The sequence below is a fragment of the Trachurus trachurus genome (genome assembly GCF_905171665.1).
Source record: "Trachurus trachurus genome assembly, chromosome: 4".
NCBI classification, from domain to species: domain Eukaryota; kingdom Metazoa; phylum Chordata; class Actinopteri; order Carangiformes; family Carangidae; genus Trachurus; species Trachurus trachurus.
In genome coordinates this window covers 4494264-4520985 of record NC_139898.1, presented here as the reverse complement: position 1 = coordinate 4520985, position 26722 = coordinate 4494264, and the positions used below count along the sequence as shown (strand labels likewise).

Genomic DNA, 26722 nt, shown 5'->3' with positions numbered 1-26722 from the left:
TGAAGAAACCTGGACCTGAGGAAAACCACATCCCACAGAGACTCTTGTTGATGTTAACATCAAAGTACAGCACAGAGTAATATGGTTGTAGTTATTCTCATTGAAAGAACAAGACCGGTTCCTGTATAAGAATGGTTCATTGTGAGTAATGAATCATACTATAGTTACTAGTGTAGTGGGCAGGACTACCTAACCCGAGACCGAGTCAAGACCAAGACCAAGGGGGGGACGAGACCAAGTCCGAGACCGAAACCAAACCAATGCGAGACCATGAGACCATTACTGTATGTTCACTAGCACTCATAATAATCATGTGGCTTGATATTTACATTATCCCTCAGCTAAAAAGGAAAGATCATTTTATATGAAATCTGCAGCTGTGGTCTTGACAGGTCTTGGGAAGTCCAGTTTGACTGAGACAAGACTAGGACCTTGAAAATGTGGTCCTAAGACCGGTCTCGAGTACTACAACACTGGTTACTCTGTGATATGTGATGTACATCATACTGTATTCAGTAGTCATTCAGTAGTCATTCAGTAGTCATTCAGTTTGTGAGCACTGTTAATACTTGCTAGTCCTAACGTGTTAATACTAACACGTTACAAGTAAACACATGTTAATGAAATGAAATTGGCCCATCGCCATAATCCCTGTAGTTTTAGGAGTAGTTTTGTTACCTTTAATTGTCTGTGCAGGCTATTTTTAGAACGGCGGAGCAGAGCCGCGAGCTGCTCAGAGCTACGCTACGGAGGCTAATGGGATTTCTTGGTTTCCCTCATCAAACTCATCAAATACACAATCCAAACATTCCGTTATTATCTCAGAGCGTGATGAATGTGCAGGTCACAACATGTCCACAAGAGCGTTTTGGAGTTGTTGAATTGTGTATTGATGAATTTTCCCATCCCATGAGCCTCCGTAGCGTAGCTCTGAGCAGCTCACGGCTCTGCTCCGCCGTTCTAAAAATAGCTTGCACCAACAATTAAAGGTAACGGAACTACTCCTAAAACTATAGTGATTATGGCAATAGGCTAATTTGCCAAAATGTTGAACTATCCCTTTAATATTGCCAAGATGCCCTGTGTCATGGTGAGGAGGCCTCACGGTGTAACCGCAGTGTCTACAGTCAGTTCCCTGTGAGGAGGTCGTTTCTTGCCTGTTCAAAATGTTGAACTATCCCTTTAAACTTCCTGTTGTGGTCGGGTCATTTTGACCTGTTTTATTAGATGTACGTCTCAATACAGTCAGATATAATTTTGATCAATAAAATCATGTTTCTGACAAATGGCTGGAGTACTTGCCACTGGTCCACAGTCACTGAAGAAATGTCTGAGTTGTTTTTTGTAAACGTTGTGATATCACAGTGGAATTGACCTTTGACCTTTTGGATATAAAAATATCATCATTACATCATTTTATCCTCGTGGACATTTAAATCAAATTGTTTCATAATTTGTGAGTTACAGTATGGTGAAACATTTATTGTCATCCTAAAATTCAAATGAAGGACAACCAGAGAACCACCATGTGCTCAGCCCAGGCTATGATGATGATGATGATCAGGTGAAGTGAGCTGAGTTGTGCTGCAGTGAAGCTCCAGGGTTCAGATCCATATCTGCAGATGTTATAATAAACTTTATCTCTTGAGCAGAAGCTGAATGTTGAGCAGCCAGAAGTTTCCTGTAATGACTGATCAGCATTATCACCACACACAGGCCGTGGGAGGTAACATGACATGCCAAGGTGTGGGCTTCTAATGGGCCCCATGTGAAGAGGGATCTGAGCAGGTCAGGTTGACTGGGGGCCCCGCTCATGTGACCTGGGTAGGAGGCTGACGAGAGCAGGCATGTGAGTATGGAGAGGGTGATTGTTGCCAGGGAAGACGCACACACTCTCCAACACGCACACACACACACACTCACACACACACACTGTGGCCCAGTGGCCCGCTGCACCTCTCTGGGGGCGGCTGGCTGCCATAGGAACAAAAGCCTCTCTTCATCTGAGCACAGCTCTCTGTCAAAAACACAAGTCCAGAAGTGGATGAATGGCAGACCTGCGTCAGGAGGCTGCTGAGGTGCACCGCCACAGGCAGACAGAAAAAAAAACAACCTCCTGGTGCCAGTAATCTGTAACATGGGATCCACTGATATTAATTTAATTAAATCTGATTAAATATTATCCAAAAACATTCCTGTAGATAAGAGATTTGGAGGAAATATTTCTCCGATTCCATGTCTAGGCCTTCGTGTCGGTCGGTCTTCACCACCCTCCCTCCTCTCTCTTGGACATTCCCCTCTGCAGATAAGCCCGACATAATACCCTGAGCCGGTTATGTTTTATCTAATCTGTTATGCTAAGTCATCTACTCTATCAACTGTAATGTCAAATGGAGGAACACTGATAAAAAAAGACTGTGAGAAAAGAGTCAAGGCAATCACTACAATTAAAAACGCTTCAGATGTGTCATATCCAAGAGTTTTATTACTATAAATACACTATCTACCTCCAGTTCCCAGAGGCGACGGTCAGGTTTATTTGTGGTTGACCAAAGTCTATGGAGAATGGCTGGTGATGAAACTCAAGGCAGATGAGCAATAACGTGTCATGTTCTCTATTGTCTTCTTTAGAGATGCAGTAAAATCAGATCACTGTTATCTTTAAGGCGAGACACTACAGGCAAAAACACTGTTTTTTCATACACTGATCAATTTTGAGATTTTGGGCTATTTTTCCCTCCTTAACATGTTTTCTTTCAGAAAAGAAATGGTAGAAAATCCACATTAAAGGAGAATTCAAAAATACAGAATTTACAAAAAATAAACAGTCTGAGATATTTTGGACCTTACCACTGCACTGCTCGACCGTTTATTTTTGTAAAGAAATCATCACAACAAGGAAAAAGTGTTTGTTTCTGTGGCAGGGAGAGCAGGCCCTCTGCGATCGGATAGTAATGTCTTTCCAGGATGTTTCAGAGTTTGGCTGTTTGAGCTGAGTGACTACATGCAAAAACACAAAGTTTATACTGTTTATACTGAGTTCAGTGGTGTCTCGTAAGAATTCCAGTCATGTACCATAGATATTTGAGTGTTTTTTGAGTGTTTGTTGTGGTTGAAAAAATTGCCCCCATACTTTAGCGTTGTCGCTAGCGCTAGCGCCGGGTAGCCATGGTGTAACTCCGGTTTGCCTGCATCAATTTGCTCCCCCCAACACTGGGTGACCATCAGGACAACAATTTAGGGGTCAAAAATGACCGGAATTCTCCTTTAAGTTTAGTGGTGGACGATAACTACACAGCTGTGAGGTACCTTACCTGTGTGTCTACATTTCAGTTCCACCTCAGAGGCAGATGTTATACCTTTGAATCTTTATAGATGCAGAGTTGAAAACACAATATGTGTTTGCAAATTGCAATACTATGAGTTGCAAACTGTTCAGACAAAAAGGAGTTTCCTCTGCACCAGTTTGACATGATTACAGGTGGAATTTCATGAGAAAAGAATTGAACAAAACCTGGTGTGTCTCCAGAGGGAGCAGCCTCCCATCCTTCAAGCCTCAAGGCCAAATGTTGGAATATGAGAAAAATCTGGAGGTGTAGAGCTGGAAGGAGGGAGGCTGCTCCTCATGTCTGTTTGAGGCTGAGAGCTGGAGGCTTCATTAACCTACACACTGAGGGGTAATGTGTCTGTGTAATGTGTGTGTGTGTGTGTGTGTGTGTGTGTGTGTGTGTGTGTGTGTGTGTGTGTGTGTGTGTGTGTGTGTGTGTGTGTGTGTGTGTGTGTGTGTGTGTGTGTGTGTGTGTGTGTGTGTGTGTGTGTGTAGCTATGTGTTTTTCCTGTCAATAATGAAACAGTGCCAAACTAAAGCAGTACAGAAGTGTTTCAGCTCTCAGGTGGCTTCATTAACATTGAACTGTTTCAAGCTCAAAATGTACAATTATTCCAAAACAGTAAAAAAAAATACAAAAAAAAAATACAGTAGTTTCTCCTGCCCTCCTACTGCAGTCATCTCACAGCAACCCAGATCCTGATCCTTAGACCCGTGTTTGGAACAACTGGACTAAACTTTGGACTATATAGTTTAAAGCAGAAGTAAGCGGAATGTTTGTGTTAATATAAGTCTTAAATAGTTCTATCTTCCGACAGCAATCACTTATATAGAGTGTTTGGTCTGAAACACGGGTCTGTCAGTCACTCTGCTCTGCTGTAAGAGGAGAAAACTTTCCATATATCCTACAACCTTTATCCAATGAGGAGAGAGAACGGCATAAAGGGGCGGTCCTCTCTGTGTGTGCAGCCAAGGGATGCGCGTGAATGTGGTGACATAGGGACGAGGGCGGGGACTGCTAACTCCATCTGCTGACAAGAAGTTAGCCAAAACCACCGGATCGCTTACTGCTTTAAGTACTTTGACTTTACTTTGATAAAACATTACTTTCCTCTATTCCGATTCAGTGATGTGCACGTCATTTTTATGCACATTTATGTAATAACGTAGAGAAGTGGTCAGTAACAAAGTACTTCTACCTGACTTTGGTTTTGGTGGGAACTCATGACTTTTGACCTTTCTTTGAAGGAGGTTTGATGAAATAAATTTTGTTTTTGACCATATATTGTTTCCAGTAAAGGAGAATAGCCGGTGCTCCATTAGATAAAGATGAGGCAGACGATTCTTCACCAGAGACCAAGATCTCACCTGAAGTCAGTGTTGGAAACATTTAGAAACATTTATGGCCATTTCTGTCGACTTACAGTAAGCAGCTTTTACTCTACATCTTCTCCAATAAATACAAGTAAATGTATTCGATGTACTTTTGAATACTGAGTATTGAGTATTTTCAAAATCTAATACTGCAGTGCTTTAGGTCAAATCTGGCTGAACACCTCTGACCTATTGGAGTCATGTTTGACCAGAGTTTGTGTTCTCTGACTCCAGTGATGGAGCTGTGGACTGTCCACTGATGATGATAAAGCAGGACAAGTGGATCCTCTGGGTTTAAACAGGTGAATATATTTGCATCAGTATCTTCATCTGTAACAGTGAAGAGCTCAAATTATGCAGGTTTCTGAACCTACTTACTGTTTCTGACTTGAATTACTGAGACATTACCACTTCGGGGCTTCAATACAAGACGGACATTACATACGAGCAGCATGGAGGTATTTGGATATTTTTTGGTGTGTCTTTTTGTTACGAAGACAGTTGGTATCCATTTGCAACCGTTATATTGACATGCACTGCTATGCCGAGACCCCCTGTAACTCAGAGAAGCCACGGATAACTCTGAAACTTCTCCCAGCCCTTAGTCGACATGAGGGTGAGTAGATAATGAGTGAAATTTCAATTTTGGGTGAACTATTCTTTTAAGGATTCAGCCTAAAGAAAAGTACAGCAGGACTTCCCCCTCCACCAGGCACTTTGGACAGTTTCTGTAAAGCAGGTTGATCTTGCAGCCTGAGATTTAGCTGTAAAATCTAGTATCTTCTGAGTGATAATGATCCATCTATCTAAACAGATCAGGTCACATCTTCAAGGTGCAGGAACATTATCGTGTTGGAGCATCTTTGCTGAGCAGAGAAAAGCCGATCCCACCCCGCTGCTCTGAGGATATCTTATCAGAGTTTGAACCCAGCGTTGGATAATCTCCATCTCCATCTGAACCCTCAGAGCAGAGGGTCATGTTTCTGTTTTCAAAGACAGTTTACTTATCACCCCTCAGAGCCCAGCTTGTTTGTTTGTAGTCGGATACATTTAGATGTAATTCCCGCTGAGAAAAATACATGCCACTTCCTTTTGGCTGCCACACAGCTTACAATAATCAAGGAGAACATCTCCTGGGTTGTTTTCGCTGCCTCCCCCTGCTGATGGCTGCCTCACACTGGGAGACATGGGACCCTCCCTGCAGCCTGTGTGGCGTCACAGAGAGGGAGGGAGGGAGCCAGAGGCCTGACAAGACCACAGCTCACAAAGTGAAGCCTTGGGAAACCCATATGCTTCTGTGACAACATCATTATCTCTCATTAACTTCATTTATAAAAGCTGACTCCATGAAAAAAAGGGCCATCATTAGTTTTATGAATCGTCCTCCGTTCGTGCAACAACACGTTCATGTCACTGTAGCAGACACGATACAGACAGCGGCGCCCTCTGACCTTGGCAAATTTGTGTAATTATGTCAAAGCGGGAGCGGCGAGGGCAACCTGTTCTGCATTCTTCACTGTGCACGCTGCCCATTAGAGCATTCATTAAACACAGCTTAGCTCAGCGAGTGACCAGGAAATCTGATGGAATTAGTCTCAAGCTGCGTTTCCACCGTCGCAAACACACCTGATGAACCGAGGCTGCTGTTTTCAGTCCCCCCACCTCCTGTTCTCCTGTTCAGCTTGTTGTCTGGACCAAAAATAGGCCCTGGGTTTATGAGACTGATGGGAAAGCGGCGGATGAAAGAGCAAAAGAGCAGCCATATCTCCACATCTGACATGAGAGTTTATCAACATATCATTCTGGATGCTATAGAAGAGGAAAAATGACATTGTTAAACTAGAAAAGGCATTTCCAAGAATGGAAATGGTGTGAATGCTGAAAGAAGCTGAACGCCATTGCTGAAGCAATGCTGAATTAGCTGAAGAAACTGCTGAAGCAATGTTGAAAAAGGATGACGCTAAAGCTGAAACATATAACTTGTAGGCTAAGACTTTTAAAGGGCGAAAAGCAGTAGAAATGTTAAAAAGGTAGAAGAAAATGCAGAAATCCTGCATGTTTAAATGTAACAGTTGAAGAGTTGAAATCTGCAGCTAACCCGACAGGAAGGAAAACTGATGAACCAGCAGTAACATAGCTGAAGCAACAAGTGAGATAAGATTAAAAAGTAGAACATATAAGAAGGAGGCTGCATTTCAGCATTCACGCTAATTAAAAAAAGACAATTTTTCAATGGAATTTCAACAGAAGTCTTTATGTGAATCATCTGAATGTGCAGCACTTTGCAGCACATTCTCTTACTTTCTCTATGTTTCGACAATAATTTACAATCACAGCATTTTAAACCTAAACAAGACTCTATGACACTGTTTCAGTTTTCTTTTGTTGGTACTGGCATGATTCAGAGTATAAAGCATCTTATAAAACACATCTTTACAAAAATATCGATTTTAATTGGTCACAGCGGGTGGTCCTGAAATTGAATGTTTGATTGTGCAGGTGAAAATGGCTGAAACAAGGTGTCACTGTTTTACAAAACCTTTGACGATTGAACCTATATACAGTAATTTGTATCTGATATAAAACCAGATGTCGACATCATTGTTTTAAAGCAGTTTGAAGTGCAGCTCTACAGTTGATTGTGTTGTGCTGTCAGTCTCTACGCAGGTTAATCTGTCACCATCCATCCCTTAAACGTACTCTGAGCGCTTCCTGAAGTTAACGTCCGTGCTCATGGCCTGGTATCTCCTCTGCAGCGAGGGCTGAGGCTCCACCTGGAAGCACAGGCAGGAGGAGACCAGGAGCATCCCGGCCACTATGAGGAGGAATCCTCCCGCCCAGCCGCAGAACAGAGCATCTCCAAACTCCCACCTGGGCACCACGTCCGGTACTTTGTCGTCAAAGAAATGTATGACGGCCAAATGTGCCATGTAGGACACGGGGACCAGACACAGCACTCCGGAGACCATCCCCAGCAGCCCCCCCGTGACGGTTAAAGTCCTCTTGGCTCTGTACCCTCCGTGGTCCTTACAGCTGTTGACCAGGTCCAGTCCGGGTATAGCTACCAGAATTCCCAGCATGCCCACGGCGAGGGACGCGCACATGAGGATGCGAGCCAGCTTGAGGTCAGTGGAGAGGCCCAGCAGGCTGTCGTAAGCCCTGCACTCCATCCCCCCGACGTCCTGGACCACACAGGTCTCCCACAGGCCCAGCTCGTAGCTCTCCACAGGCAGCAGCGCCGTGGACATGGTCAGCCACTGTGGCAGGATGGTGGTGGTCAAAGCGCACAGCCACGCTCCCACGTAGACCAGCATCCCCAGCAGCTCCAAAGCAGAGGCACACGAGTCCATCTCTCTTTCTCTCTCCCTCTCTCTCTGGCCTCCACGCTCGACAGAGCCACAAGAGTTCTTCTCTGGAGAGGCCTGCTGACGTGCAGTCAGGACAGACGCTGCTCACAACACCTGATAATTAGACCTGACTGCTTGGTCTCTGGACTCGGAGCTCCCTTCCCTTTCGCAAACAGTTCCCACTCGGAGGAGCACACATCCTCTGTTTGCAGGGAGGAGAGGGGGGCCCGTTCGGCCCTCCCCTTTGTGGTCCTCCTGCTGCCGCTGCTGTGCCAATGGGCAGCAGGGGCAGAGGCAGAGATGACCACGCTGCCACAAGATCTCTATCAAAAGGATTTTCTTTTTCTTTTTTTCCCCCCTACAATAGCAGCAGTCCTCATGGGATGTCATCATGTAGACAGGATATTGCTTTTACATTTTTATGCTGAAAACACTCCCTGGTGTGTATTTGTGCATCCTCAGAGAGACAGCAGTCTTAGCAAACAAATAAACAGTGGCAATCATTGGCAATAAAGCCAGATTATTGTTTATGCACAAATGTCAAAGACAGGCTTCTCACAAACTGAGCTGCCTCCAGAGATAATATAACCTCCAGTTTTAATCTGAGCGATTAACATAAAACATCCTGCTATATCACCTATCCTCATACCTTAGAAATACAAAGCTATGAGGAAAGTGTCTTTAAAGCCCAATCAGAGTCTTAATTATTTTATTTTAGTTATTTTATTGCAAGGATATTAAGATCTGCTCCATGAATTGTGAGGTTTTATTCAGTGTTTGATGAATAACATTTTCTTTTCATTTATTTTCTCAGTGTGGAACAGCTGCTGTCACTGTCAGTCCTTTTGCTGCATGTGACTGAACCAGAAACAACAGAGCGGCTTATTGTGTGTACTCATAGGAACACTACACAGCCTGTGGGAAATGGACGTAGGAGGGTATAGATCAAAGCTGTGATGAAGAAGAGAGAAAATGTTTCTCAGCCACACACACACACACACACACACGCACACACACATGCACACACAAACAAAAATGCACAGATAAAATCCCCAGGCTTGTTAAACCCCTCCTCCCTCTGGAGCAGAAAACACTCAGCTGACTGCGGAGACGTCCTGACAAACACTCTGCATTTTTTCGGCCGCGCACATGCACAGACACACACACACAGCCTGGTGCCCCTGGTGTAAGGTCGCAGCAGCAGGGGAACACTCATCTGATGCACTGGGAGCAGAAGCCAGTGGTACAAGTTCCAGAAGCCAACATTTCCTTTCAGAGTAACACACAGTTAGAGAAACAGCTCTGCAGTGACACGGATGTAAAGTGTCATAATCTTGTTTGGCAACAGAAATTCCCGCTCAGTAGAAATTCCATTTGAATTTCATGCCACACTGGATTTCTGCAACTGCTCTAGAAGCTTGAAGAAAACTATGAGGAAGTCAGTTGAGTCAGAGGAGGTTTAGTTCCTGGTCCTTCATTACATACACGTCAGAAAACTGAATTCAGTTTCCCCTGAATGAGCTCAAATCTTTTTTTCAGTCACATCTAATTAAAGACTACAACATCTATTAATGTTTATCAATTAAGATAATGTCTCTTTTAGATATGTCATTAATGTTCATTTATTTATTCCTTTTCTTATCAGTAGTTATTGGTGATGAGGATATAAATCCACGTGGTTCTGACCCTTGAACTCGTTGCAACTTGTTGCATTATGTACAGCACTTTGTTTCAGCTGTGGTTTTTATAAATAAAGGGCTTTATAAATAAAGTTGAGTTGAGTTGAGTTGAGTTGAACTCGATCAGGACGGTAAAACTGGCTGCCCCTTGTTGTGAAGTTTGGAATTTCAGCTTCAAATCTTTGGGTCTCTCTGAGTTGAGTTGCTCCCCCACCTATCACGAGTGAATAGACCAAATTGTATCGAGAAAAAAAAAAAAAAAGTCCTCAGGGGTCCTGAGTGGTTCTGTGTGTAGTGGTGAAGAACAAGGCTCTTTGGGTTTAAAGCCCTAACACTTCACCTGACCGAGCGCAGTGACTGAGAGAGCTCTGCTCTAAGCAACGCCTCTGTATTTGACTTAAACTGGGAGGTTTAGAAAAAGCAACTGGACACACCCAAGACCAACAGAGCAGCCCCCAGCTACTCTACTAATTTGGGAATAATGGACAGATTAGTTAATAAGTAGGCTAGCTACTGTATGTATTGATTGTGCTAATTAAGCATCAATTTATTTAGCAAAATGTTCCATGAAAACACTGCTGTTATAATTTATCCTACTGGAATAATAAAATCTTCTTTCTAGCTGTTAACTTGGGGCCCCGTCACAGGATAAGGCCCTGTGATATGGTAACGATACAGCCGATTGCTTTAAGACCCCTGTGGTTTCATACAGTTACAGGGTAGACAAACATTTACAGCAAGGTAAACAATCATGCAGTCAGCCCTGTAGTTTGTAGTTCAAATAAAGTTATTTCACCAACCATATTCAAACTTAACTGACATGAATACACAAATGTTGGCTTAGTTAAAGAGAACTTGTACTTGCAGAATACCCACAACCCACCCCAATACAACCACTGTCTAAATTACATTCTCAGTATGTCCAACAGATTGCAAGTGGCTTATCAAAGTAAAAAGGTAACTACCAGGCAAAAAGAGAGACAACAGTCTAAATTTGCAATGACATTGGTAGCCCACAGGTGCAGTGCCACAGTGTGACCCTGGGGGGGGGGCTCAGGCCCCTGAAGGTGTGGGGCCCCAGGACAGACTACCTTTTGTTACAAGGAGCACAGTGACCCCTAACTTAAAATTTTAGGAGTGCAAGCAGAAAATTTAGGGGCGCACATTGACTAACAGTGCAAATATTCACATTTCCTTTTCTTTTATGATCCTCAAACACATTGGTCTGTCACCTGTAATGACAGATTCCAGATTATTTGAGTTGGCACTTCCACATTTCACCAGTTTAAACACTGGTGAAACGTGAAAATGTGGAGGGAAAAAGGCAGCCTTTTTTCTCTCTCAAATTTTAGGGGCAATCGGGCTCCATTTAGGAGCAGTCTGGAGCCCTGCCCCAGGACAACTGTCTTATCCAGCCTTGCAGATCCATAATGTAGGAAACAATGAAAAACATTCCATCTGTTCAGATGCATGCTCTGTGACAGACACTAGGGGGCACCGCTGCACCGCTGGAGTGAGTCGGGAGTGGACAACGACTAAAGGCTGGTCACTGCAGTCAGGGGGGAGTTATCCTGGGTTTAAATTAAACTTTGACGGGTTAAACCTCTGACCTGTCACAGCCATATCCTCTGTTATACTCTTATAACAACACGACACTACTTTAAATGAATGGTGAGTGAGCTCCATGTGAATCAACAGGTCGTCGCCTGGAGGCTGAACAGTGACTCCGCTCCTCTCTGCTCTCATTAAACACTGCTTGTTGTTGCAGGGGGACGTCTCCGAGGTGCGACACGACTGAGTGAGTGAGTGAGCGTGTTTTCACAGCCACATTAAACTTTAATGACAGTGTGCTGCTCTGAACTTCCCCCATTGGACAGAGGAGCTCGCTCAGTCGTACGTCCGACCACTTATGCAAATCCGCTCTACCCGAATATGGACACGGAGGAATGAAATATGGTGGAGGAGGCGAACATGGAGGACCGAGGACCGTGAGAGCGCCGCGGTGCTGTTTTTCGGGGGGTTGTGAGAAGAACAGTGGATGTACCTCCGCCGGGACTATTTCAGCGGACTTAACCTCGGCGGAAACTTTCGCGTTCGCGTCTCCTCGTCTTTTTTGCGCCGACAAGTGCGTCGAGGTGGAGTTCGTTGTAATGCAGTGAGGAGCGACGACTTTTTCGGGGGGATAAAAAGCAGGGCAGGGGGCTTCTGCCCTCTCACCACCATCCCGACGCTATGCCGTGGGTCAGCGGCGGTAAGCGGCGAGAGAGCTCGGAGCTGCCGCTGCCCGCGGGCTGGGAGGAAGCCCGGGACTTTGACGGCAGAGTGTTTTTTATCGACCACAATACCCGGCAAACTTCATGGATTGACCCCAGAGATAGGTACGTGAAAGGCCCAGGAGCACACACATACACATACACACAGGCGCGCGCACACATACACACACAACAAACTACCATAACTTATTGGAGGAGATGCCAGGGCGGCTGGAAGGAGGGAGGGAGGGGGCGACGGCCACAACAGAGGGCAGCTCGGTAGTCTTTTTTTTCTTTTTTGGGAGGGGGGGCTGGCGGGGGTAGTAGGACATTAACTTCCCCCCACCCCCCTTAATGTGAGACGAGCCTGCGGTGGATAATGTGGCCACCACCGATGAATCAGCTGAGATTTGGCAGCAGCCGAGGCCTCCCCGCCTCTTGATAAAGTTCCCATGCAAACACGGGATGTAACGCCCATGGTCACCTACCGTGCTGCTGCTGCTGCTGCTGCTGCTGCTGCTCTAATCAACACTTTCCCACCGAGCCTCTTTAAAACGTACCATCTGAGCGTTTGTGGCCAGAATGAGGTTGATTTAGGGCAGCAGAGATCAGCCTTTCCGGTTTGTTGTGTTTCAGAGGAGGAGGGTATCAGGACTGTAGTCAGCTCCCAGCAGCCCTGTCAGTCACTCAGTCTGTCTGTGCTGCAGTGAATATCTCTCATGAGGACTCATTGCTCAGATCTGTAGATTTATGACTTCCAGTGACCTGAAACATTCCTGGTTCACACACCTCTAACACAGAGATCTATTGTTACCCAGCTCCTCTCTCTCCTTTCTCATACAGAAATACCTCAGTGTGTCAAGAACAACTCTCACATCTGCCCCCCCCCCCCAAATAAAATAATGTACCAGTTAATCTCAAACTGACCCCAATATGTATGACTGGATCTAAGGAGGGTCGGGGGGACGGAGGGTTAGCACGGCCAGAGCTTTTAAACTCCAACTCCCAGAAATCTTTGTGAAAAAATGTGAGGAATGCTAGTTGGGCCACTGGGAAAGCTGCAAAGGATGTGCTTTAGTGGGGACTGGGATTTCACCAGCCCAGAAACGGGCTCGATCAGACATTCAGAGCAGACTTTGTGAGATTACTGGGAATTATTTGAACTCTGCTGCTGCATTCTGAAGGAAATGCAAAGGAAACTTCACAGAAACGGCAAACTGAGTCCGGCCACAGGCACCGGTCCAGTTCGAATTTCCGCCTTCTCAGTGAATTCTGTTTACTCCGTTGCTGCATACATCACATTTTAAACCAGATTTCTCGCAGCTGATTTCAGCTGTAGGAATGTAGTAGCTGCTCGTGCTCCAGATAAGAGAAACCTGATTTCCTCCGAGGCCCCCTCCTCTCCTCCGAGTTGATTAACCATTGTTGTGTGAGGCTGATAGCGGTTTCACAAGATCTTATACCGATCAGCTTTTGAAAGGGGGGGGGGGGTTGCTGCGGTTTTATGTTTGCATGACTAAAGACTGTTTTCTGCATTTGATGTGGTGCTGCTCAGTGATTTATAGGTTATCTCGGCCTGAGGAATGTCAGTCACCACCTGATACGGGCATTCCAATAAATCACATTACTAGAAGCTGACTTGTTGCTAACATGCAATGGATACAAAGAGTGTCAGCTCAGCTCGTGAGCAGTGGTAGTGTTTTTCTCTCCATCAGCTGCATGTCACAGGACTGTTTGGGTACCACTGAGGAGAGGAGATAGGCAGCAGTGTCAAGGCCCAGTGTGACAGCTCAAGTTGTTGGTACAGGTCAAGTTGTTGTGATCAGATCCATCCTCCTCCTCTGGCTCATGTGATTGGCTGACGTTAGTTTAAATGGCTTTCACAAATAATCAGCTTCTTACTTGTAGTTCAAAGTTAACAGATATTTCAGGATGCTGATAAATCTAAATAAATTACTATTTCCTAAAATACAAGATCATATATTCACAAATGTTTTATGATCAAACAACAATATCCCAACATGCCTAAATAAAACTAATATAATTTTTTTTTAAATTTTTTTTAATTTTTTGTTCCTTCTTAGAAAATGACATAAACTGTTACAAAATGATCACCAGAAGTGGAAACTGTAGCTGTTCAACTGGAAACCAGTCATCCAGTCAGTGGACTGTGGTGACAGGACAAGTTGTGACATCAAGGGCCCAGAAACAGACCGTATTTGGCAGGGATCAAACGCTCATATTTTGGGAATAATATAATCTGTGTATGAAGCATCAGCCTCAGGAGCTCCTCCTCAACCTGTGATGCTCAGTCAGGAATCAGAGAGGTTTAGCGTTGGCCGCCCGGCGTGAGCGCTCTGTGTGTGGGTTAGTGTGTCACAGTGGAGGTCAGGTAACTGCCATGCCATTGTCTCTGCAGCAGAGCAGCCAGAGATCTGGTCGACTCCCGCTGCAGCAGCAGCATCAGACATCTGCAGGCGGGAGAGAAGCTGTTTATGGTCAGATGACAGCATGTAGTGAAAAATTAGATCAATGTGTGAACGCAGCGCAGAGCCGGCTCCAACTTTGTGTTTATCTTCGCCGTGATACGACCTGAGTTTAAGAACAATTCAGAATCTGTTAAATCAGTGCATCCACGTCCATGTTATCCTGGAGGATGGTGGACTGGACACCTTGAGCAGCTCGGGGCATGGGGTTGGTGGGGGCTGATAAGCTGAGCGGTTGTGGGGCTTTTTTGTTACAGTGGAATGAGCGTTATGTTAGGCATGCCTACGCTAATGCCCAGGGGCTCTGCCTGCTCGCAGGCCCCAGACAAAGCAGCAGAACAGAGGCAGTTCCCACGTGTCTGCCTCCTCCTCTCCATCCTGGGCCCCGTAGGCCTCCTTTATTAGCTCTGTTATGCAACAGTCATGGCCGGCCTGCCGCTCAGCAAAGGGAGGCCTTTATACTTGGTCACAAAGCACACCAAATTCAATTATTCTGGAAAGGGTGAGCTGTGTTTCCAGCACCGAAAGGTTATTCACATGCGCTGAACCCCGCTGTTATTTTGCTTCCCCCAGTGTTTTCATTATGATGGCTCTTTTTTGTCTTTCGGTTAGGAGGGGGGGGGGGGGGGGTACGAACATGCCATCGCTTGATCCGGTGTCATTTTGCCGTTTTGTGTTTTCGGTGTTCTTTTTCAAACGGAGACACAATCTGCTCGTCTTCAGGTCTCACCTCACGGCCCTGTTTCTGGATCAGACCGTTTCCCTGCAGCTCTTTGTCCCTCAGCTGAACGTCCACATCACTGCAGCATTTAGTGCAACGACAAAACACACAGATTGAGCTCTGCGTGACTTTTCTGCGTGCTGATGGTTCATATAGTCGGCAGTCAAAGATTGTGAGGGGTGGATTGTGTTTTCTGTGTATATTGTGAAGAATGCTACCTAAACAGGACATGCCAAACTCAGTGGACCAACCTCCAGCTTTGGGCCACCATTGTTTTTTTTCTTCCCCAACCATTGTTGACAACACTCGCTCTACCCGTTTGGTGTGTGTGTTTCTATACGTGACACCTTCCTGGCTTAAAGTCTTACAAATCCCAAACTGTGAGAAGTGAAAAGAAGGAAAATGATCATTTTACTGTAATAATGTATGTAGCCTATTGATTAATGAATGAATGGATGATTTATTTATACATACAGCTACATTTGCAATATGCAAAAAACCATAATTGTGATTATAGGTAGATATTGTGATTTCGTCTTTGCTTTTCATTTTCACTACATTAAAGGTCCAATGTGTAAAGGGAGGGGGGGGGGGGGGGGGTCTAGCGTTCAGATTTTAGATTGCAGTGCTCGCTCATGTTCCCCTCAAAGTGACGGTGGCCTCCGAGGACAAAAAAACGTGTTTACCACGACTGGGACGACTGGGACGACTGGGAGTATTTCAGGAGCATGGAGCCATGAGGTGAAGATCTCAACAATTTTATCATATGTCTGCTGTTTCCTCCTCCTTCTTCTCCGTTGGTTTATTTATGCACATGAAACGCGCTCTCTGACTGGCTGGATTTTCCATTCGAGCTGCCGTACAAACATGGCAGCTCAAGATGGCAACACTCTCTAAAGCAAGACCCGTATATATAAAATAATAATAAGGCTACGAAAACCAAACAATTTTATTTTATAGCGATTATTCACATACAAATATATTCATGGGTAGGATTATTCAGATTTTGCCAATAAACCTTGACAAATATTAGCTACACACTGGACCTTTAATATAGAATTGATGATGTTATGTTTGTTGGGTCTTGTACTAAACAAACATGTGCTCCAACATTTTTAAGAATATGATTTGTTTGCCAGGGCGTCACTGTAGCAGATAGTAACAATGCTGGAGCTGGAGCTCCTGTAATTGTTATATTTCAGTTGGCTTTATTATGATTCAGATTACACTGTGATTCATTTCACAGATCTAAACTGAATCATGCTGTCCACAAAAATGCATCAGCTGTTTGTGCACTTCTTATAAAAGCGAAGGGGGCTGGGTGAGGGGTGAGGGGACTGGTTTGGGAAACATTTTTGGAAAATGCTTAAGTTAGCACCAACAGCTGGTTAGCTTAGCTTAATATAAATAATGGAAACAGGGGAAACAGATTCATTTAAACTGAACAAACCAGACTACTGGCGCCTCAACACACTATGTGTCAGCTCACAGAGAAGCTTCAGCTCTAAAGTCTCTGCAGCTCTCTCAGTGTTTGAGCTAAGCTAAGCTAACTGTCTGTAGCTCGGTGTTGCTCTTCATGTCTAACTCTGTAAGAAAGTAAAAAAGCTTGTTTCACAAAGTGTTGAATAAAAATAGCATAATGGTTTCATGACTAAGTGATCTTGTATTTCATATTGAACTGACTGGTTCCTGTCACAATGACCAGTGTTTTTCCTGGCTTAAAGTTTCAAAATCCCAGACTGTGACAAAGAAGTGAAGTTATCATTTTACTCTAATAAGAATATGTTCTCTTTTTTTTTTTTTTTTTTTTTTTTTTTAGAAAAAAACATAATATTCCATTTAAAATTAATTCATATGTAGCTTTGTGACATGAGCACTTCCTCTTTGACTGAGGCTTAATTAATTCAAATCCAACATTTCATTTTGACTTTTGACTTTATAACCCTATAATCAGAGTATTGACATGCTTTGGAGGTACTCAAAGTGTTAATTAATGTTTATAAGCATTGTTAACCATCATAATAACCTTTCCCATGAAGACATTTTTTTTTTACCTCTTCTATATTGTTGTCCTCCCATGAAGACATAAGAGAAGTAAAGTAAAGAGTAAAGCTTCCTGTCACAGTGACCAGTGTTTTTCAAAGTGTGGCTTTAAAGAGTCATTTACATTTAAATGTAAAGTGACTGTATTAAATGATATTAACCTCAGCCCCTCCCTCCATCCCATAGAGCTGCTCTGACAGTCTTCTCACTGTGTGTGGACCCAGTTGTGTGTGGACGAGCCTCCCCGGCCCCCTGCGCCCAGATGCTGTCTAAATGTGCACAGAGACAGGGATGCTGCTGGGCTACTTATAGAGACCTATTTCTATAAGATTCAACACATAATTGAGGAAGCGGGGTGTCAGTCTGTCAGTCTGTCTGTCTGTCTGTCAGCTGCTCCAGTCCGGCCTCTGAAATGCAGCACCAGGCCCTCGGAGGCTGGACATAAATGACATTCCTCTCAAAGTTGTTTTCACGTTTCTTTTTTAACACAGAATGGAATTTTTGGGGCCAACAATACTTGTGGCCTTTTTTTTTCTTTGTCAGAGGCTGTGTGTGTCTGTGTGTGTGTGTGTGTCGCCGCCTCCACAGAGGAGCGGCCATCACACTGCAGGACAGGTGATGTTTTTGCGGCGATTACTGGACTGGACTAATATTTTCTGGTTTTAGCTAATGCCCGTCTACAACTCTGTTGCCTGTGTCATCACATTTGTTGTTTTCCCAGTCGCACATGCAATGCTTGTCATGCGGAGGTCAAGCCTCGATTCTTATTTGTAGACGGCAGCAGCTGGCTTTCAGAGGCGATTAAAAGACTTGAAGTGGCTGGATAAGTTTGTTGATGTCTGTCTGAGGCGTGCAGCTCGTCTGTAGTGGTCGACTGACTCTATCTGCCGTTTTATCACTCCGCTGTTTGGTTTATTTATACAGCGAACCATCACACAATTAAACACCAGCGTCAAAAAATGTGTCCCATCATGTGCACACTCCCACACCGGGAAGCCTGCGCCGGGCCGGGGCCGTGGTGACAACTCGTCTAAATTAACACATTTGGTGGAGTAATCAACAGGCTGTTTAATTTAATATGAACTGAGTGAACCGTGTGAACGACAGGAGCGTCGCACCGAGCCCCGTTAGAAAACATGTGGCTGTCAAGTCTCAGTGAGCTCATTGTGGTCAAGCTTGGAGAATAATAACTCAAAAACCAGAGTATTAAAAAGCGGCTTCTTGGCTTCTGAGATTGAATATGATTTCTGCAGTTTGACACATTTTAATTGTTGCGGTCGGAGAAACAAAGGCTGACGCGTTGTTGGTTGGTTGGGTGGGTGGGATGGCCAGACCAGACCAGACGAGCTCCAGCGGCCCAGACTCTAGTTTCACATGCCTTTCCCATGCAGAAGCCCGTCGCCAGGCGAAGGGAGGGAGAGGGAGAGGGAGGGGGGGTTGCAGGGTGCTACTACAGATAGAAATACCCTGTGGGACGACCCAGGATGGCACAGATTATTCTAGAATTAGCAAACGTCTTTGACAACTAAATATATTTTGCCGGGAAGTTGTGTGACAGGAGCAGGCCTCCACAGCTGAACATGCCGCTCATTCTGTCAGTCTCTCTCTTCTATTTCAGAGATCTGTCTCATTTTCTGCTTCCTGTCGGACCGACAGAGAGGACGCTGCTGCACAGTGTGAACATTCACATCAAGATGTTGTTCTTTATTATTATCCACATTCAGATGAATCAACACTACCAGGCCTTTTTCATGTTTAATCCACAGCTACCTTCTTAGTTCATTATTTTAGCATGCTAACATCGCTAAATAGCACAACAGAGCACAGAGGTGGGAATTGCTCTGGATTTACTGAAATACTGTCAATTGTGTTGCACGGTGGAATATAAATATAGATTCAATGCTTCTCCAGATGTCAGTTGTCTTAAATACAACATGCACAAAAAGCTGGAGAAGCAGCACAGGTGTTAGCAGGTCGACTGTTTTCTACAGAGCTGGAGCTGTTTTCTTCAGAGCTCTTGTTTTGTCAGACCAACTGTTCAAAACTCCAAGATATTTCATTTTGAATTAGGTAAAATCCTGGAAACCCTCACTTTGACAGTAAAGTGGGACCCAGAGACTGTGTCAGCTCTTTAAAAACCATTCATATTGCTGTTTGTTTTCCACAGATTGATGAATCTCCACAGATTGATGAATCTGTTAATCAGTTTCTATTTGTAGCTGGAGCTTAACAGAGGAGTTTGCTTTTGGTTATAAAAATGTCTCATATTAATGTGGATGAATCTACGTTACCCACACTTGTCAATAATTTTGATATTATTATTTAGTGGTCGACTCACCCAGCATTTCCTACTTTCGGTTTCGCGGACCTACGACGGTATCTGATCGGCTTTGAACCTCCGACTTTCGTTCTTGATCAATGAAAACATTCTTCAAATGTTTTCGCTTTCGTCCGTCTTGCACCGGAATTTCACCATGCGTGCAGAGGCTCATGGGAAATGTAGTGTGAAAACACTTTGCTTTCCAAAACTCCTCGTTGTCCCTTTAAAGCTCATCAGAGTTACTTGACATTGTTGCAGGAGAAAAGCAGACGGGTCATGAAAATCAAACTGAAGCCTGTCGTCATAACTGTGATAACACGCTCACAACAACAATAATACTAATGACATGCTAATGTGAGGCAGGTTTATTGTTGTTCATATTTAGGATCCTCATAAGCTAATGCCATAACATCAGCTGTTCTTCCTGGGGGCCCCGATGTAATGGCAGAGGTCTTCAACAGGGGGTGTGCGACCCCTAGGAGGTCCGTGTTACGCACTGCAGGGGGGTCGCAAAATTTTGGTTGATTTTTAATATTTTGTCATCATTGTTTCCACATTTATTTAACATAATATCAATTTGAAAAGGTTGTATGCATGATTATCTATCAATTGATAGACTGTGTTGATATTAGTATCAGCTAATAAGGCAGAGGTACAGCCACCATACTCACTGTACCTTGTACATATTTAAAATATATATGAACCTGTGTTTTATTTGAGTAGCTTAGTGCTGAATGCGCAATAACAATATACATTTATCACACCTGAAAACTGGTCACCTTTTGGCTACAGTCACCTTTTTTTTTATGTCAACCAGGGTAGTAGAAGTGAATGAAGAGGGTTTTAGTTTTGTAACTTACTACTCCAGAGTTTGTAGGTCTGATTTATACATGGCACTGGGCCCAGTTTAATATAAAACACTATTACCTTTGAAGATATTTGATCACAAACTGAACAATTGGACAAATTAAAAACAACAGAAAAATCAGGAGATCAACAAAGTTTTTAAATTTCACTATCAGGGGTTCGTCCAGATGTCTGTCCACCCTCCTCCTCCTCTTGGTGTTGGGGTGTTTCAGTCCGTGGCGGTGGAGCAGCTGACCCTCACACTGACTTCTCCATCCACTGCTGCCAGTGATCCACAGGCTGCACAGAAAAGCCTCGTAGTAAAAGTGTTGCTATAGAAACCAATGTTTATCCTCTCAGAGCTGATGAGACCTGTGTTCACTTGTGTTGGCTCTTTCATGTTGTTGACATAGTGTCAGTGCAGGGTCACTGTGTCAGGCTGACAGGAGGATGACATGATTAGTTTTCTCTCTGAGGTTCTTCAACCTGGTGGGGGGTGGGGTGGGGGGGCTGATATTTTTAATTATAGATAAAAATAAATATGATTTAAGCTCTTATGCAAATTGAATTCATTTCAAAATGACTCATATTGCAGCTTTACTGTGTTTGTGTCTCTAAATGTTTGTCATCAGATTGCTCCTCTCCTGCTCCATGCTGCTGCTGCTGTGTGTGTGCATGTATGTATGTGTGTCCTCTTCTGTGTGGGTGTGTTGTGCTGTGCTGTGCAGACATGACTTGGACAAACAGAGGCTGCTGTCACAAGACTGCATAATAAAGCAGACATTCAGATATTGGTATCCAGATCTGTGAGAGAGGACGTGTTCTCCCCCCCCCACTGTCCGAGGTCAGAGGACACACCAGGACATCACACTGACATCATCCCGTCCCCCCGTCCACTGATACTTCTCTGGTCTTCATGCGGTTTTGTCTTGTTATGATGACGCCTCTGATTCTTCTCCTTCAGTCATTGTTTACAGGCACGGCTGCTTGTCTGAGTGGTTTTTAAGTATGTGCATGTGCATTAAGTGTCTGGACGTATTTACCTTTGACAAACACTTGGAGCAGGAGAGGAGGGGTGGGGTAGGGGGTGGGGGGTGCTCCTGTTTGCTCGGCTGCACACAGCTCATGTGAGGAACACTGTCGCCAGGCTGCCAACCGCCTGCACCAGATGTGTGCAGTCAGTGGATGCTGCTGACAAACGCTTCTTTTGGGAATACGCGCTCCTTTTTGTTGTGACGCTGTTCTGTCTGTGCGAGTTCAGCTGTGGGACGTAGAGATGTTACAGCTGACGACTCGACGAGGCAGCTAATTGATTTCTCCAGCGGTGCCCAAACTTGGGAAAGAATCTCTTAAGAGGGTCACAAGATGGATCCAAGAAGTCCTGAGGTGATCAGCAAAGTACAGAGAAGAACAGAAACTCTCTGCCTCTTCAAATTGTGTTGTGTTTATATTCGCGGGGTCATGAGGTAACTTTACACGCTTTTTTAAATGGTCATGAGCCAAAAAGACTGGGAACTGATTAGATTCTCAGTCAGTGGTGGTTCCAGCTTCTCTTCTCTTGGTTTCTGTCACTGAAACCTGAACCTCCATGGACTGATGCTGCATCACGACGTATAAGAAGACTCAGAGAGGATGAAATCTATCACTTTATTGTGAAAATAATTTGAGCAGCTCATATAAAATACTTTTAGCACATATTTATTGTGAAGGTTACTTTATTATTCATTAACTATGATATGGTTAGCTGCAGGGCTTCAGACCGCCCCTAAATGGGGGCATTTTGCCCCTAAAACTTGAGACAGTGCAAGTCAATTTTTCATCTACTTGCACATGTGCAACCAGTTTTATTTCCAACTCTGGTGAAAGAATCCAGACTCTGTCATTACAGGTGGCCGGCCAATGTATGTGGAAACCATGAATGAATATTTGCATTGCAAGTGGATTTGCAGTGTGCACCCATACATTTTCTGTTTGCGCTCCTAAGATTTAGTATATAGTATATTTTTTGCCTTTAATGTAAAGCACAGTCGAGAGAGAGACAGGAAAGGCAGAGAGGAGGCAGAGAGGGGGAAATAACAATGCAGGAAAGGGCCGCTTGATGCGGGATTTGACCCGGGGCCGCCTGCAGTGAGGACTGTAGCCTCAACACATGGGGCGGCTGCTCTACCAACTGAACTAAACACCGCCCCGTGCTCCTAAGATTTTCAGTTAGGACGAGATAATGATCAATGATACTGACCTGTGGTCTGCATGAAGGCAGCACGTCACAGTTGTCGCCTGTAGAATTTCCCCAAAAAGTGTGAAATACAAAGGTGGTTTATTGAATTTGAGGCATCATCAGCTACGACTAACAACCTGACTGAACCGTCAGGACGTGTCTCTGTCTCGGTGCTGGTGGCAGTGAGACACACTGAGACACAGTGATGATGAGCTGCTGCTGCTGCAGATCACCTCAGCCACTGTCTCCGCTCCGTCCCCTCGGTGCAGGCAGTAACCGGCCAGGATCAGGCCTTGTGCGCCGTAGCCTATGCATTGTGAGCATACTGTGGTGGGCTGGGGTCACTATCACCCCCCCCCCCCCCCCGCCTCCTTTTTGTCTGTGCTGATTGATGGTAATGAGACGGTCAGTGGGCGTGCTGTCATCAGACTCACTGGCTCACAGCTCACTGATATGTGGAGATTAGCAGAGTTAGTTATGTGTCAGGCTGATGTCATTAGCTCTGCCCTGTCAGAGTGACTGTATGCGGGAGGGGGGGGGCACCTCCACACACACACGCACGCACGCACGCACGCACGCACGCACGCACGCACGCACACACACACACACACACACACACACACATACATGGGTTAATAAATCATTACACTCTGGCTGCTGCTCAACGCTGACATTTAGGAAGGTGAAAGTTTCAGAGGAGCAGCAGCAGATTTCACTTTTCAACAAGCGGTCCTCATCACTGTCCACGTGTACTTCCTCCATAATACACCAAAGCGTGTGTTGGCATGTTGTACACAGGAATATTTCATTCATTAGTTTATTTCATAGGGACAGTGCACCACTAATCAACGGAGTTAAAAGAAAAACTGTAAGTGGGCCAGAGTTAGCCAACAAGGCTAGTTGTATACATTATATGACTAGATTTAGATCCAAACATGTACTGATCTGATCCATGCTAGAGATATGAAATTAGCTGCTGAACAGAAGCTGTATGGAAGTTTTGCTATTGCTACACCGCTAATGTTAGCATTAGCAGCTGTTCACTCACTGCTAATGGAAATGTTGAGTTTACAATAGCATCAAACTTCACTCCTTTACTCACCAGCAGCTGTCTGTAGGAGTGGGAAGCTTCTCTATCACATCTACTACTGAAGTTAGCATGCTAATCAGCTAGCCCTGGCCAGTCTTCAGATTCAGATTCATAATTTATTGTCACTATGATAGTGAGTAGCAGCTCACTGTAGCCTGCCGTCACTGCCAAAAACCAGCCAAACAGCCCCTTTAAAGGGATATTTCAACATTATGGCAAATCCCAAAGGTTCATTACCTTTAATTGTCGGTACAAGCTGTTTTTAGATCGGCATGGGGAGTATGCAAGCTGCACGGTATTTCCACGTTTCCCTCATCAAAATAAATACACAATCCAATGAATGTAGTTTTGGTTAGGCTACGTATTTACCTCGGAAACAACTCCGTCTCGTAACATTCCATTATTATCTCATAGCGTGGTGAATGTGCAGGTCACAATTTGTCCATTTGAGAGCGTTTTGGAGTTGTTGGATTGTGTATTTGATGAGTTTGATGAGGGAAAGCCGGAAATACCATATGCCTCTGTAGTGTCAGCTGAGCAGCTTGCGTCTCTACCCCGCTGATCGAAAAACAGCTTGCACCGACAATTAAAGGTAACGAGCCTAACCTACCCCTAAGACTACAGGGATTATTGCAATGGGCAAATTTGCCAAAATGTTGAAATATCCCTTTAAAGTATGGAGCAATATTATATTTCCATATAATTTATATTTTTATTCATTAAGGTATGTGATTTAAATGTAGCTTAGACGGCCACTGCTGCTCTGCCAAGGTAAAACATGAGGCTTGTTACCAGTTTGCTGCATCACGGTTTGACTCTCTGTTTCTCCATGACTTCATTTGGCTGCTGCTTTGTTTATGTAGGACGACAAACTAATTGAGGTTGGTCCGTCAAAACAGATAAATGTGAGTTAGAGGAAACTGCTGGGTTTGGTTGGACCTCCTCATCACCTGGCCTGACCAGCTCCTTCCCTGTGGAGCGCTGCACTCAACACCTTCGTGTGTGACCTTGAAAATTGTGCACGCTCACAAATCTGGAGGTCACAAACAGAGATTGGTCTCAGAGCAAAGTTCTGTTGAATCTACAGGATTTTTTTTTCTTTTTATGATAAATGATTGTTTTTGTCTTTATCTTTTAATTCTTTTGATCTTTCTTTATTTGTTAGTTTGTGGTTATGCAACAGCTTTAAGTTTGAGGTTTTTATACAGTGTGCCAATGATATTAACTAATAAAAATATTAAAGCAGCACTAAGTAACTTTTCAACCTTCATAAAATATTTTCATAACTTTTGTGATGATACATCGACTTACAACAAGTTGAACGACACCTCTGTTGTGGTCTGAGGGGGTCTGTATCTCTTTCTCTGGCACTAAGCAGCTTTGAGGAGCATGGTAGGAACCCGGCTCTCACTTTACTTTCACTTTCACTTTTGCGAGTCACAACAAGGAGGGAACAGGCAAAACAGCACTTTAGCAATGGATTATGTTTGTGTTTTCACTTTGAAATGATCCACTGGAAACAGAAACTTAGTTTTGATGTCTTCTTTTAATTTTAATGCAGGATATTTACAGGGCTTCACGCTAGTGTTCATGGGAAATGGAGTCTTCCTTCAGGCAAAACACTACCGCTTTGGTCCACAGGCGCCGCCAAACTCAACCAAAACTGAAAGTTCTTTAGTACTGCTTTAAGATCTAATTGGGATATGAACAACAGCTGTTGGACACATGAAATGAGAAAGTTTGGGCAGAGAATATTGTTTAAAACAAATCTTTACTTTGTGTCTTTCTCCTCAGTCATGGGACGCTCTCTTCCTACATGACAGACAGTATTTTTATGAATGAAATATCTTTGATTGATATTGATGAGGGCTTGATTGAAGATGAAACAGAAGAGAGAAAGTGCAGGATGTTGTTAATTATCCAGCTGATAGTAAGGTGAGTGTGTGTGTGTTTCCTCTGTGCACTGAGTGGATTTTCAATCATTCCAGGATCACTAAACCCCTGACGTTTGCCGACTGTGTTGGAGATGAGCTGCCACTCGGGTGGGAGGAAGTTTACGACCAGCAAGTGGGAGTTTACTACATCGACCACATCAACAGTGAGTGCATTGTTTCCATACAGTATCATCATCTGGACCGCTGACCCTCTGCTGTCCCCACAGGGAGCCGCCGCCGAGGATATCGGCACCGAGCATCTCGCAAGAAACCGCACCAGAGCTTTGACTTTACTATCACATCTGTCTCATCTTTGTCGCGTTGTCTTGTCAGAGACCACCCAGATCGAGAATCCGCGGACTCAATGGCGGCAGGAGCAGGAGCGTATGTTGAAGGAGTACCTTGTGGTGGCCCAGGAGGCCCTCAAAGCCAAGAAGGAGATGTACCTGGTCAAGCAGCAGCGTCTGGAGCTGGCTCAGCAGGAAATGTTGCTCTTCCACGAGCTCTCTGAGGACAACCGCTCCATCACCAGCAGTAAGCCACACTAATCTGACCTCACCTCAGCTCACCTGCTCTTTTGGGGCCTAGACATCCCTACAGGAAGCAGTGGGGGGGTGCAGATCTATAGAAAAGTTTCCAAATCCTGGCTCCTGGTTAACCCCACCCTGCCCTTTAACCACCACACCCACCCTCTTTGCCCTCCTGACTCCAGCCAGCTGTCAAACACAAAATGCTAAACAGGGGGGGGGGGGGGACTGGGTGTCTACAAACAGCAAAGACCGGGGAGACGACACTGGATCTCCCCGCAGCGCTCGCTAGATCAGGTTAACTTTCATGTTATCCCTGTAAACCGACTGCTGATCCTCTGCCCTTCTCTCTTCCTGTGTTCACAGCGCTCTCCGGCTCATCCTCCAACGCGAAATACGACCCTGACCAAATAAAAGTGGAAATAGCTTGTAGACGAGAGCGGGTAAGTCATTATCAGAGGAGAACAATGGGAGAACAGTGAGGGGCTCTTTGGGCAGAAAAGGGGGCCAGGGTGTGGCCCCTACAGGATACTGTGGCTCTGGCCCGGGGCCTCCAG

At 44.6% G+C, this 26722-nt stretch overlaps 2 protein-coding genes across 2 annotated transcripts in view; one reads left to right on the top strand and one right to left on the bottom strand.

The window, feature by feature from the left end:
• Window positions 1-7392: 7392 nt before the first annotated feature.
• Window positions 7393-8052, bottom strand: cldn33b (claudin 33b; the record flags this gene model as incomplete). Its single annotated transcript, XM_083969569.1, has 1 exon — window positions 7393-8052. The coding sequence occupies one exon, from the start codon at window positions 8050-8052 to the stop codon at window positions 7393-7395; it is 660 nt and encodes a 219-aa protein (XP_083825695.1).
• Window positions 8053-11548: 3496 nt separating this feature from the next.
• wwc3 (WWC family member 3) overlaps window positions 11549-26722 on the top strand; it is a 39002-nt gene continuing 23828 nt past the window's right edge. The window contains exons 1-4 of the mRNA XM_083969460.1: window positions 11549-12106; window positions 25693-25802; window positions 25972-26172; window positions 26532-26608. Coding sequence (XP_083825586.1) covers window positions 11961-12106; window positions 25693-25802; window positions 25972-26172; window positions 26532-26608 — 534 coding nt within the window. The 5' untranslated portion in view covers window positions 11549-11960. The remainder of the gene's footprint in view (window positions 12107-25692; window positions 25803-25971; window positions 26173-26531; window positions 26609-26722) is intronic.